Below are 13,517 nucleotides of genomic sequence, written 5' to 3'. Positions count from 1 at the left end.
TCTTGTTTTCACATTCCAACATATTTATTTAATATCTATCTGTTACTATGAAAATTTTAATTCATCAAGTTCTCTGCTAAAGTCCCCAGCTTCATTTAGTCCATTTGGATAGTGACACAGAAAGAAGTTTACCTGTCAGCAGGCCCTCCTGGACGAACACAGGTTATTACAACTGGACGAGATTTATTTCTATCGTCATGTGCTCCCCCTAGCAAAGAAAAGGAATACAGCTTTAAAAAGCACTCTTTATTGCTGCCATTAAAAAATTCACTTACAAAATGCCAGTGGAGAAACTAAAATACATTTTATTGTTGTGTTAAGGAACATATATGCTTTCTCTCTGGCACATAATAAAAATCTTATTCATTTTATATAGAATATATTGTTGATGTCAACATTTCCCCACTTCTAAATAAATATGTGGCTGTAATTACGGGTGAGCTATAAAATGCTTAACAGCTAGCATGACAAGAGCATCAAGTAATTACAAATACTAGTCCAGTTAGAGCAGTTGTTGGTTATGGACAAAGTGTAGGTGGGTACACCTGGTGCCAACCAACCTGGGCTATAATATAGGTGAGTCTACAATGTGAAATGAAGCAAAAACTAAAGGAAAAGAAAAAAAATCCAAATATTAAAAAAATTCAAGTGGCTAAAGTGGCCTCCATTAAAAATGGGGTTTTCAAAATAAGTATTAGTGCATTCTAAAAGCACTGCCTTTTTAGCACCTCCTACATTTTATGTGTGTTGATGTAACATTTCACATCTTTTTATTTTGTGTATCCCTTAACTAATCTTTGTAGTTATAGCTAATTTTACTATTTCTGTATTTAACCTTCATATTCACTTTATAAGTGGCTGATCCACCACCTTTACCATATATTTGACTTTACCGGTGAGATTTTTTTCTTTCATATATTTTCTTATCAAGGGCCTTTATATTCATGTATTTAGGGCCTTTTTCTAATTAGCTTACAGATGTCTCTTTAACATTTCTTGTAGGGCCAGTTCAGTGGTAATGAACTACTTTTGCTTTTGCTTGTCGGGGAAACTCTCTCTCCTTCAATTCTGACAGTTAACCTTGCCAGGTAGAATATTTTGGAAGTTTTTTCCTTTTAGCACCTTGAATATGTTACTTCCTTCAGGCCTGCATATTTTCTGCTGAAAAATCAACTAATAGTCTTATGGGAGTTCCCTTGTATATAATGAGTGGTCTTTCTCTTTCTGTTGTTAAGATACTCTCTTTAACTTTTGACAATTTAATTATAATGATCTTGGTGTGACTCTCTTTGGGTTCACAGAGATTCTTTATGCTTTCTGGACCTGGATGTCTGTTACCTTCCCCCAGCTAGAAAAATTTTTAGTGACCCTTTTCTTCAAATAATTTTTTTGTCCCTTTCTCTTTCTCTCTTCTCTTTCTGGACCCCTAGAATGTCAATGCTGCTGCTGCTACTGCTGCTGCTAAGTCGCTTCAGTCGTGTCCGACTCTGTGCGACCCCATAGACGTCAATGCTAGTATGCTTTCTGTTCCACAAGTTCCTTAAATTATCCTCATTTTTAAAAATTTCTTTTTCTATTCTGTTTGAGTGACTTCTACTGTTGTCTTCCAGGTCACCTACCTCTTCTTCTGTTTCATCTAGTTTGCCATTCAATCTCCCTAGAGTATTTTCAGTTCAGTTATTGCATTCTTCAACTCTGTGACTTCTGTTTGGTTCCTTATTACGTGCTCTTTCTCTTTGTTGAAGTTCTCTCTGTGTTCTTCATTCTTCCCCTGAGTTTGGTGAGCATCTTTATGTCTGTTACTTTGAACTCTTTATCAGGTGTATTACTTCTCTCCATTTCATTAGGTTTTTTTGTCTTTTTTTTCTGAAGTTTTACCTTCTTCCTTCATTTAGAACATTTTCTTCTGTTTCCTCATTTTGCTTGACTCTCTCTGTTTCTATTATTATGCAAAACAGCTATCTCCTCAGTCCTGAAGGACAATCTCTGTCTTGATATGGCCCTCTTATCCTTTTTGGGGAAGCAGGAATTCAGCTACTTCTCCAGTTCTTCTCAGAGTAAACTATTTTATATGTAATTGTGTATTTGCTGTATTTGTGGGAGGAAGTGAGTTCAGGATCTTCTTACCCTGCCATCTTAAACCATCTTCTATCCATTTCCACTTTTTTCACTATTGTTTGTCTGACTTGATTTCCTCATACATCACCTTCCTGGCCACCCATCCGGATGGTCTCTAGTTTGCCAGTATTTGATAAATATTAGTGTTACCATTAAGAACTTCTTCTTTAATATTTGCCTGGTTGAACAGACTGACATTTCCCATATTTGGTACAGGTAGAGAGGTTGACCTAAAGAACCTAGCCTAAGAGAAAAATTAAAAGGCATTCATGGTTCCTGATGAAAGCAAATGTTTCCTTTATGTTCATTTCTATTACAAGTGATTTATTCAGTCTGATTGATTGGTAAAAGCTCCATTTCAGTATTTTTTTTAAAATTCAGTTTGATGGCTTCTTTGAGCCCCCTTACTTAAAATAGGAAATTCACGACTTTCTCAGAAGAAAATTTTTAATGAAAATTATGACAACAAGTTGTAGCACATGCTTAACCATATTTATATAAATACCATCATGTAACTTCTTTTCTGCAAGGTAATTATAAAAAGATAGGTTTACTTTCCTTTGAAGGATTTTGATTCAGAAAAAGATAAAGGCTAAAGACAGCAAGAAACTTTTCCACTATTTTGATTCAAATGTCCAAATACAAGTATGTTAACTGTGGATACATGTCAAAATGTGAGAGAGGTAACTGTAAGTTACTTGATATGTGACATTTTATCATTATTTGAAATAATCGGCCAAGTTTAGTTTGTGATTCACTTAGGTGCTAGATGTTTGGAGCTATAAAGCAAAATAAAGACCATTCAGAGCCCACTGGTATTTTAGATCTTAGCTGCTCATTAACATCAACCACCTGGCATGCTTTATTAAAAATATCAATGCCAGGGACACAATGTAGACCAAATCTGAATTTGGGCTCCATATGTTAAATGAGTACACATAGCTACAGTTTTTACAGTTGAAAATGACTAGAGAAATTGCCTCATCCAAAGTGAAAAGCAAATTAGTAGTAGAGTGATTTTTCCTGTTTTTTTTTTTAATTTATCACAAAATGTTACCTATTTTTAAAAATTTTTATTGGACTAGAATTGATTTGCAAAGTTGTATTAGTTTTTGCTGTACATCAAAGTGAATCAATTATACATATACATATACCCAGTCTTTTTTAATATACTTTTCCAGTATAGGTCATTTCAGAGTACTAAGTAGAGGTTCCTGTGCTATACAGTGAAAGTGAAAGTGTTCGTCACTCAGTTTTCAACTCTTTGTGACCCCACGGACTGTAGCCCACCAGGCTCCTCTGTCCACGGAATTAAAAAATTCCATGGCAAGAATACTGGAGTGGGTTGCCATTTCCTTCTCCAGGGGATCCTCCCAACCCAGGGATTCTCCCAACCCAGGAATCAAACCCAGGTCTCCTGCATTGCAGGCAGATTCTTTACTTTCTAAGCCCATCAGCAAAGCCCTACTGTGCTACACAGTAAGTCCTATGTAAAATAGGCCACTAATACTTTGACATATAGGTAACAATACTCTGGCCACCTGATGCCCAGAGCCAACTCATTGGAAAAGACCCTGATGTTGGGAAAGATTGAAAGCAGGAGGAGAAGGGGACAACAGACGATGAGATAGTTGGATGGCATCACCAATACAATGCACATGAGTTTGAGCAAGCTCTGGGAGATGGTGAAGGATAGGGAAGCCTGGTGTGCTGCAGTCCATGGGGTTGCAAAGAGTCAGACATGACTGAGCAACTGAACAACATTTTCCATATACCAGTGTGCATATATCAATCCCAATCTCCCAATTTACCTCTCCTGCTTCCTTATGCCCTTGTAACCATAAGCTTGTTTTCTACATCTATGACTCTATTTCTGTTTTGTAAATAAGTTCACTGATTTTCTTCCTGTTAATCTAAACCATCTTCTGCTTGGTGGCAAAGGAATTAACAGAAATTTAACTCTCCATGATTTAGGCTGGAACAACATTTTTTATTTTATGGGTGTAAGGTTCTATTGTTTATACAGTCAAGGTTTTTGAATCGTGACATACAGCATGAGAAAGGTAATTCAATTTATCAGCTAAAGGCCTGGCTTACTGTTAAAAGACCCATCCTAAGTAAGAAGAAATTCTCTAGCACTAAATGAACATGCTTCATCTGCATTATCTCCCTCTCCTTCCTTCTTGAAATGTCCTGGTATTCCCCATTGATCTAAGTTAAGGTCATATCCGTCCTATGCCATAATGTCTTATCTGCCATGACAGCATTTATCCACAGTACTTTTTCATTCTGCAACTCTCTTTGTGATTAACCAATAACTCTTAAGGGATGGGTACTGGCCACCTTTTGAGCATGGAAGACCCTCCAGATGGGCCTCAAATTGGTTTCAAATATAAGTTCTTTATTTATGCTCATTAAACATTTTGCAAAATTTGACAAATTTTTGTGTTCAACAAATACACTAAGGGAGTTATTAAAACCTACAAAAATCTGGTACTCATAAACTAAAAGGCTTCCCTAGTGGCTCAGACAGTAAAGAATTTGCCTGCAATGCAGGAGAACCTGGGTTTGATACCTGGGTCGGGAAGATCCCTGGAGAAGAGAATGGCTATGCATTCCAGTATTCTTCCATGGAGAATTCCATGGACAGAGGAGCCTGATGTCCACACAAATCTAGGCATCATTCTTCCATTTATTAAATGCCTACAATGCACTAGGTAGGTGTCTAGGCTCATATTTTAAAAACTCTTACAAAGCATGAACGCACAGATATTTGAAATTCCTGCAAATGGTGGGAAGGACATCTGTTACCATCATACCATCAGTTGTCTTGAGGTGACTTCAGATTGAAATTGCTTCTATTCTTTTTAGTTCTTAAACGATAAATCACTGTTGGTTTAGCTCTTTCATTAGCAATTTGATTTGTTATTGATTAACCAGACAGCAACTAGTGATGAATATCTGCACCAGCAGTATTTTTCACTGCAGCATTTCAATAATTAGACATGTAAGCATGTGATTCAAGTGTACCTCTCTTTCATACTTATATTGAAAAACTAGATTTGAATATACCACCCTCCAAGCTAAAATTACTTGTATACTGACTTTTCATTACATTCATCTAATTTTTTACACAGAAATTTGAAAATGGTTAAGGTAAATGATCTTGGGGTTTGTGGCTCCACTTAAATGTAGGACTGGGTCAGTAAAGTATAAAACTATTGGTCTAAATCACTTAGTGGGATCCTAGTTGCCTGTTTTCTCTAAATACTCATGTGGGCATTATATCAACTTATGCCTTAAAATTCACTGGACTATAATTCCCTGTGGATCAGGGTTCTGTCTCATGACTTCACAGTACTCTGCCCTATGCCGACATGTTGACATGTCCTTAATGAATATTTGATTGATTGATTTGCTACATGACTGACACAGAATTGAACCTAATGCCTAAAGCTTAGTCATCTAAGGCAAGTTTGTATAATGAATACATGTCTTTCATTCCTTGAGGCATGTCTGTTTCTTAAGATGGTTAGTTAATTTTAATTAATGTCAAAAATGTTGATAGAGTTTTGCTGCTGGTGAAGTACCAAATGTAATAGGTAAAAACAAAAACAAAAAAATAAGGAAACATTAAAAAAAATCCCTGATGCTTACCTAGTTTCCTATTGAACCTCACTGTCATACTAGAAATTGTGAGTTGTTAATGCACGTGTAGACTTTAAGGATGAAATTGCTAATAATAAAAGAAAACATTAAAAGCCAGCATTGTAGCTCAGAATTAACGGTCCTGTAGACAAACTGTGGACAAAATTTCACCTGAAATATTTATTATTAATATCATTCAAAAATAAGATGGACTAAAAAAAAAAATTAAAAAAAAAAAAAAGATGGACTGATGTACCGAGGTGCTCAAGGGATTAGATTATCTGCAATTCCTTTTTAGGAAACTACAGTAACAAAATGCATTTTAGGAAAAAATAATTTAAACAAAGTTCTTGAACCCTAGTGTATTCAATCAAATCAAGCAATATTCACCAACATTTTTGACTCGATGATAAATGATACAGAAAAATATATAAGGGAAGCAAAAGACATGTTGACAACTGGCAAAGCAGTAGGATGACTATGAACTGACAAGGTTTACAAACAGTGACTTCTTACTGCGTATTAACGAACTGAAATAAATTAGCTAGATCAATCGGACTCCATTTTGATTCCCAATTATTGCGTTATTTCTTTAAAGAAAAATGGATGCAAAATTATAAGGTAACATTGTGTGTGTGTGTATTAGTTGCTCAGTTGTGTCTGAATCTTTGTGACCCCATGGACTGTAGCCCACCAGGCTCCTCTATCCATGGAATTCTCCAGGCAAGAATACTGGAGTGGGTTGCCATCTCCTTCTCCAAGGGCTCTCCCTGACCCAGGGATCAAACCTGGGTCTCCTGCACTGCAGGCAGATTCTTTGCCATCTGAGCCACCAGAGAAGACATAAGGTAACTTTAGACACTGAAAACATCAGTTTTTTTTTAAAATTACTTTCTAATTTACCCCCAACAGTTCAATGACAAATTCTCCAAGAATATCTGATGGTTCTATTTTCTAACTGCCACCTACCTCGTATTACAAAACCGAAGGTATTTCCTTCTTTGTGTAACGTGACTTCCACCGTTCGGAAAATAACACTCGATCCTTGAACAGCTGAAAACAGGAAAAAGAGAGGGAAATAAGTCTTATTTCATAATAACATTTCTAGATTTCTAGATAAAACACAACAGATTTTTGTTGCAAATAATTCTTATTGAGTAATTAAACAGTTAAAAAATCTGTTTTTAGAGAAAATATCAGAACAAAATTGGAATGACATACAAATATCATAAAACAGTCATCTGTATAAATGACTTATATAATTAAGGTCCCAGTGGAATCAAAACCAGAGATACTTCCTTTCCTCCTGTGTAGCCAGTTTTTACAGCATAATATTCACATTGTTAAAAATCTATATAACAAGACAGACAATCTTCATGTGATAAATAGAATTGTTTCCCCTTTGTATGATGCAAAAGTTATACAAAATTTTTGTAAAACTTACAAAATAATAAATGTTTTATGTTTATTTTTTTATTACTTCCAAAGTTTTATAGAAAGAACACATCTGAATACCATTCTAATTGGTGATGACAACTGGATAACACTCATAAAACATAACTGTTCTTGAGTAACTAATAATTATCTTTTTTGCAGCTAGCACAAGAAGAAAAGTATTAGTCTCAGATTGCCATTAATAGGTTAAGCTGATGCAAATTGATTTTCTGACATGATGCATAGCAATTAAACAAAGACATCAATAACCCAAATGAAACTTGGAGAGTAAAAGAATTTTGAAGTACATTCAAAATATTACTACTAACTAATAAAATAAAGATTTACTTAATTTTACTTGATACCATCATGCTTAGGTTATGTTTGCCTGGTTATTGGTCTCGTTTCACAAAATGAAATTGCATTGCCAAGTTGCTATCTCTAATTACATTATACACAGTATGAGGAGATAAGTTATATTATGAGCTTCCCTGGTGGCTCAGAAGATAAAGAGTCCATCTGCAATGCAGGAGAACTCAGTTTGATCCCTGGGTCAGAAATAACCTCTGGAGAAGGGAACGGCTCTTCACTCCACTATCAACAAGAAACTTACAGACAAAATTTAAAGGCATCTTTGAAAAGAACATTTCTTTCCACTCATAAGAATAAAAAATAATTTTAATGAAGCATTAATTACAATTACTTTTTAATTATCATAAATTATGAATCCTTAAAGGAGTGGACACGATTATGAACAGCACACAGGTAAATTCACAAAACTGGACACATGCAGCTGGAACACAAAGTACAATAAGAACTTGGATTTGCTGAAAGTCAATATAAACCTACAGCTGAATAAAATGTTTTCGTATACTGCTGATTTAATTAAATGTCATATTCTTGCTATCAGGGGGATTTCAGTTTATTCTAACCAGCTAGGAGCAGTGCATACAAATAGTCAAAAGAATTGAGATACAGTTTTAATTAAATTAAAAAAAAAAAAACTGAGTTCAAAACGAATGTTTTCTTATTTCCATGACTCAACAAGCCACTTGAAGAAATTGGTTAAGAACATGATCTTTCTGTTCCTATTAAGGAAGAAATAGGGAGAAATAAGGGAGAAATAATTAATGAGCATCTACGGAATGTTTTCTCTGTGCCAGAAACTCTGAAAGTGGTTTACAAATTGTATTTAATTTAATCATTAAATCAACTTTCAATTATATACAACCAAATTCTAATTCTGGGCCACCTGTCCTTGTTGGCTGAATATCTGTTCTGGGGAAGCAAAGCACTGTAATTTTAATTTTGCATGAACTAAATCTTGCTGACCACAAAATCTTACAATCAAATCTAAAGTCAATATGAAGACTTTAGGGATTATCTACAGCTTTAGATTATCCACACTATTGCTCTTCATCATGGGCAAAGAAAAATGGGAATCCTGACTACATTTTAATATACTTAATGAAATAGATTTGGTCTTTATAATTTACATTGGTGTGACTCGCTCTTTGTGACTGAAGTTTCATGTTCAGCACCAGACATCTGTTTGGCCATGTGAATTCTATTCATAACTTCACATGTGTATGTGGACACAGAGATGCAATTAAGGGGCTTACCCAAAGAATCAAATTGAGCACATAAAAGGCCGAGGTAGAACCAATTTTATAATGCAACAATACTCCTCAGTATTTTAGTTGTTCTGATGCCCCTTGTTTCTATACGTGCATATGTATGTATTTCTATATCATAAAGTGACACTCTTTTATCATGGTAGGTTTGGTTTTTCTAAATTATATACTACTCCCCCGCCTCCCCAACACCTACACCTATAGGAGAAAGGAGTTGTGCACTTTCCTACCTCATTTCGTTGGTTTTGCATTGCTAACTTGCCTTGGCCAATGCAGTGTTAGGGGATGTGAGCAACGTCTGCAAATGTGCTCCTGTGGCTCGGCTTGTCTTGTTTGCCTTCTGCAGCTGGCACAGGAAGAGCTTCCCTTGGGTAGCTGATGCTCCCTCAGACTACATCCCCTAATGAACCATGTGGAGAAGACCTGGGATGAACCCCTGTCCCCCCAACCATATCAACATCATCACCATTGTCATCATCATCTAGTCTTTCTCTCTCTCTTCGAATTAGACATGAGAAGTAATCAGGCTGTCACGGGGACATGCCTTAACACATTTATTTGAATTATGGAAGGACTCCTTCCGATAAAAAAGCTAGCCTGATTTAGCTGATGGTTTAGTGGCGAGGACTGCCTTTGACAATAAAATTCCATGGCCAACATTTTTCATAAAACAAATGAGATAAATCTATAGTTCTAAGATTTGAATGGAAGTGGTATTTAAAGATGTATAAAATAAACCTCATGCCAAAATTATATGCTGTCTAACTACCAAAGCTTATCATAAAGAATTTTAGGTGTTAACTAAAAAGTGGATGAGAATTAGGTAATATTTTGAAATTCTTTAAGGGTTATGGGAAAAAAAATTTGAAGGCACTCCTCTAGACCAACTTTGAACATACAAATGGCCAAGATACAGTCTGGTAACATTCTCTCTAAATACAGCCTCGACATACCACATAATTCTAAGCTCACGGAGGTCGACTATTTCATTGTCATTAAGAAACTGAGTATCAGAAAAGGGGAGTTGCTTACCCAGGGTCACAGTTCCATTTTTCTTCCATCTGCTCTCTCTCTCTTTGTATCGCTTTCTCTCTTTCTCCCTCTCTCTCATACACACACACACACACACACACACACACACACACACACTCTCATACGGACCTTTCTCCAATTCCTGCTGGACTATGGGGCTGGCTAAGCCTCAGATTGCTGTGATTCTTGAGAGAGTTACAGTCTTGGCCTTGGGTGGCCTATCTTTCAGCAGGCAGCTCTCTCCCTGGGGTCTGGCTTGTGCCTGCTCTAGCTGTCTGAGCTCAGTGAAAGGGAGGCTTATTAATCCCTTCGATCTCCCTGAACGCAAAGATCTTATTAATTTATCTAAACATAATAGAAAGAGACAGAGATAATCCTTGGCGAATAGACCTCTGCTATCTGATTTCTACTAAAAACTCCACACGTTTGTGTTTAAAAATATTTTCTCTTTTTCCATCAGCTTTATTGTGTGAGGGAGAAAAGGCAGGTATAATCACCAGTCAGGAGAGGTTTTAACCCCTGGATATTTCTGATGTCCACCCTCTCCTCTTTAACTCTATTAATGCTATATTTATTCAGAGTATCACCTCTCTTTTGGAAAACTGTAACAGCTTGGGGGCTTATAGCTACCATTTGACCTCTTAAAATAAGTCTAAAAACTCTCATCTAGGGGGCTCTCCTGGTGGTCCAGTGGTTAAGACTCCACGCTTCCACTGCTGGGGGCATGGGTTTGATACCTGGTTGGGAAACTAAGATCCCACATGCCGTGTGGCATAGCCAAAACATAATAATAAACCAAAACCAAAACTCTGATCTGAGGATGCTGCTCCTTGGCCTTAAAACCTTAAAAAAAAGGCCCCTTGTTGTCCACCATTCACGGCTTACAAGGCCCTCCTTCACTTTGTTCCTGTTTACCTCAATGACCTCGTCCCTCTGAGGCCCTCTCTTTCCTTTTGTGTTCCAGTAATTCCAAACTGGAGATTCAACCTGTGAACTAGACTGTCTTCATACTTCCTTGCCATATGCTATGCCTGGAATGTTAGTCTTCCTACTGGACCTGCATAAATGCCTTCTAATCTACTGTGAAATCCCTAGCTCTGGACAACCCAAAATGCTCAGCAAATCTCCACCACTGCCTTATCCTGAGAGCAATACTAAGAGTTCCTCTTAGGAACAGGTTGTGTTTAATTGATATGCATGTACACAGTGGAATAAAAATGCTTAATCAGAGAGCATTAACTCTAGATATTTGACTCCTCTTAACTCCTAGGCAGTGGTTTAAGATAGTGATTTCAAAACAAACTGACTTTAAGTTCAAGAAAACATAGTACTTTCAGTGTAATAATAACAACAACAACAATAATAATGGTAATATGGCTAAGATACATTATGGCTTACGGAGTCTGTGCTTATGATCTAAATACATGGTTACAGCCTTGAAATCTTACAAAAATTCTACATCCATTACAGTCATTTTGTAGCTGAGAAACCTATAGCTCAGCGAACTTGTTAATAATTTCCCCAAAGTCACAAAGCTAGAAAGGGACAAAACTGACACTTAACCAGTGACACAGTTCAAGCTCTCAACACTATTTTACTGCCGGCTCTTGCCGAAAATAAAAACGCTGTGGCAAAGTTTTAGAACTCAGATTCCAATTGAGTTTGTTATAAAGTCACCATGAGATTTTCGGTGTTAGATTTTTGTTAAGAATAAGAACTGGTGATTGGTGTGTATTATACATTCACTCTCTGAGTGCTATCTCCTAATCCCAAAGCCTCAAACATCATCTCTAGTCCCATTACTCTTAAATTTACTTTTCTACTCTAGATCTTTCTCACAAATGCCAAACTGTATCTCCAGCATTTTCTTGACATTTTCTCTTAGCATGCTAAATAGGCACCTCAGCTGTAGTATTTTAAACAATGAGCTTCTTAAAAAAAATTTTTTTTAATTGTATTTATTTAGTTTGGCCATGCTGCACAGCTTGTGCAATCTGAGTTTCCCCAGTTAGGGATTGAACCTGGGCACCCTGCATTGGAAGCACAGAGGCCTAATCACTGGACCACAAGGCAATTCCCTCCAGCAATGAACTTCTGATCTTCTCCTCACAAGACAGCTCGGCCCACATTCTTATCCACCCCCATTAATGGCAACTCCATCCTTCCAGTTGCTCAGGCTTAAAACCTTCCGATGGTCCTTGACTTTTCTCTTTCTGCAGGTGCTCAGTTGTGTCTGACTCTTGGTGACCCCATGGACGGTAGCCCACCAGGCTTGTCTGTCCATGGGGATTCTCCAGGCAAGAATACAGGGGATCTTCCCAGCCTAGGGATTGAACCAGGGTCTCCTGCATTGCAGGCAGATTCTTTACCAGCTGAGCTACCAGAGAAGCCCCCTCTTTCTGTATAACCCACATTAAATTCATCAGGGAATCCTGTTGGTTCTGTCTTCAAAATAGATGGGGAATATGAGTGCTTTTCACCATTTCTTCCATCATCCTTCACCTGGATCACTGCAATAGTCCTAAAAATGGTCTCCCAAGCTTCTACCTTTGACTCTGCAGTCTATTTTCAACATAGCAGCCAGAGGAGTCTTTGAAAACGTTAATCAGAGCATGCCACTCCTCTGCGCAAACCATACAATGCTTTCCTGCATCATTCAGAGCAACACTTAAGGTCCCTCCATTGGCCTACATGGATGCTCCATCCTTTACACTTCTCACCACCTCCCCCATTTCTCTTCATGCTTACTCTGTTCCAGCCAGACTGTCCTTCTTTATGTTTCTAGAACTAGGCCAGATTATTGGCCAGATTATTATTCTAATCTGGCCAAACAAAAGGCCAGATTATTCCTGTCTTTTGATTTTAGCACTGGCATTTTCTTCTTTCTGGAACTCTTTTAACTCGGAAAACCATATAGCTAATTTCCTCACCTCCTTCAAGTCACCGATTAATATCACTTTCTCAATGAAACTGTTCCTAACCACTCTACTTCACATTGCCAATGACACTCCCCGCCCGCACTCCCAACCCCTTTCCTTGCTTTATTTTTTTTCCCCCACAGCATTCATGACCCATAACATTCATACTCCATACAGCTGATCCTTGAACAACATAGTCTGAACAGTGTGGGTCCATGTACCTGTGGATTTTTTCAGTAGTAAATCCTATAGTACTGCACTATACCTCTTTGGTTCAATCTAGGTTATGGAAGAACCTTGGTTTTGGAGGAATCATATATATGGAGGGTCAAATATAAGTTGTGCATTGATTTTCGACTGCAAGGAGGACTGGCACTTCTAACCCCCTCACTGTTCAAGGATCAATTGTAATTAACTTATTTATTGTGGTTTTATTTTATTTTCTGTCTTCCTCTAGTAGCAGCAGTAGTGCTAGTCTCCTCAGTGTGTTTGACTCTTTGCGATCCCATGGGCTGGGGCTTGCCAGACTCCTCTGTCCATGGAATTCTCCAGGCAAGAATACTGGAGTTGGCTGCTATTTCCTCCTCCAGAGGATCTTCCCAACCCAGGGATGGAACCTGGGTCTCCTGCACTGAGGCAGATTCTTTACCATCTGCAGCACCAGGGAAGTCCCTCCTAGAGTGTAAATTCTACTGACATTCATTGAGGGATAGGCTGGAACATGGTGATGCTC

General features: G+C 37.4%; 1 protein-coding gene across 1 annotated transcript in view; it reads right to left on the bottom strand.

Moving 5' to 3' along the window:
- GRIP1 (glutamate receptor interacting protein 1) overlaps positions 1–13,517 on the bottom strand; it is a 482,353-nt gene that overhangs the window by 154,640 nt on the left and 314,196 nt on the right. The window contains exons 5-6 of the mRNA XM_052639896.1: positions 6,736–6,819; positions 133–208 (exon numbers count right to left, since the gene is read on the bottom strand). Coding sequence (XP_052495856.1) covers positions 133–208; positions 6,736–6,819 — 160 coding nt within the window. The remainder of the gene's footprint in view (positions 1–132; positions 209–6,735; positions 6,820–13,517) is intronic.

The sequence above is a fragment of the Budorcas taxicolor genome, chromosome 5, assembly GCF_023091745.1.
Source record: "Budorcas taxicolor isolate Tak-1 chromosome 5, Takin1.1, whole genome shotgun sequence".
Taxonomy (NCBI): Eukaryota; Metazoa; Chordata; class Mammalia; order Artiodactyla; family Bovidae; genus Budorcas; species Budorcas taxicolor.
Note: the sequence above shows the minus strand (reverse complement) of the source record. Positions and strands in the feature narration are given on the sequence as shown.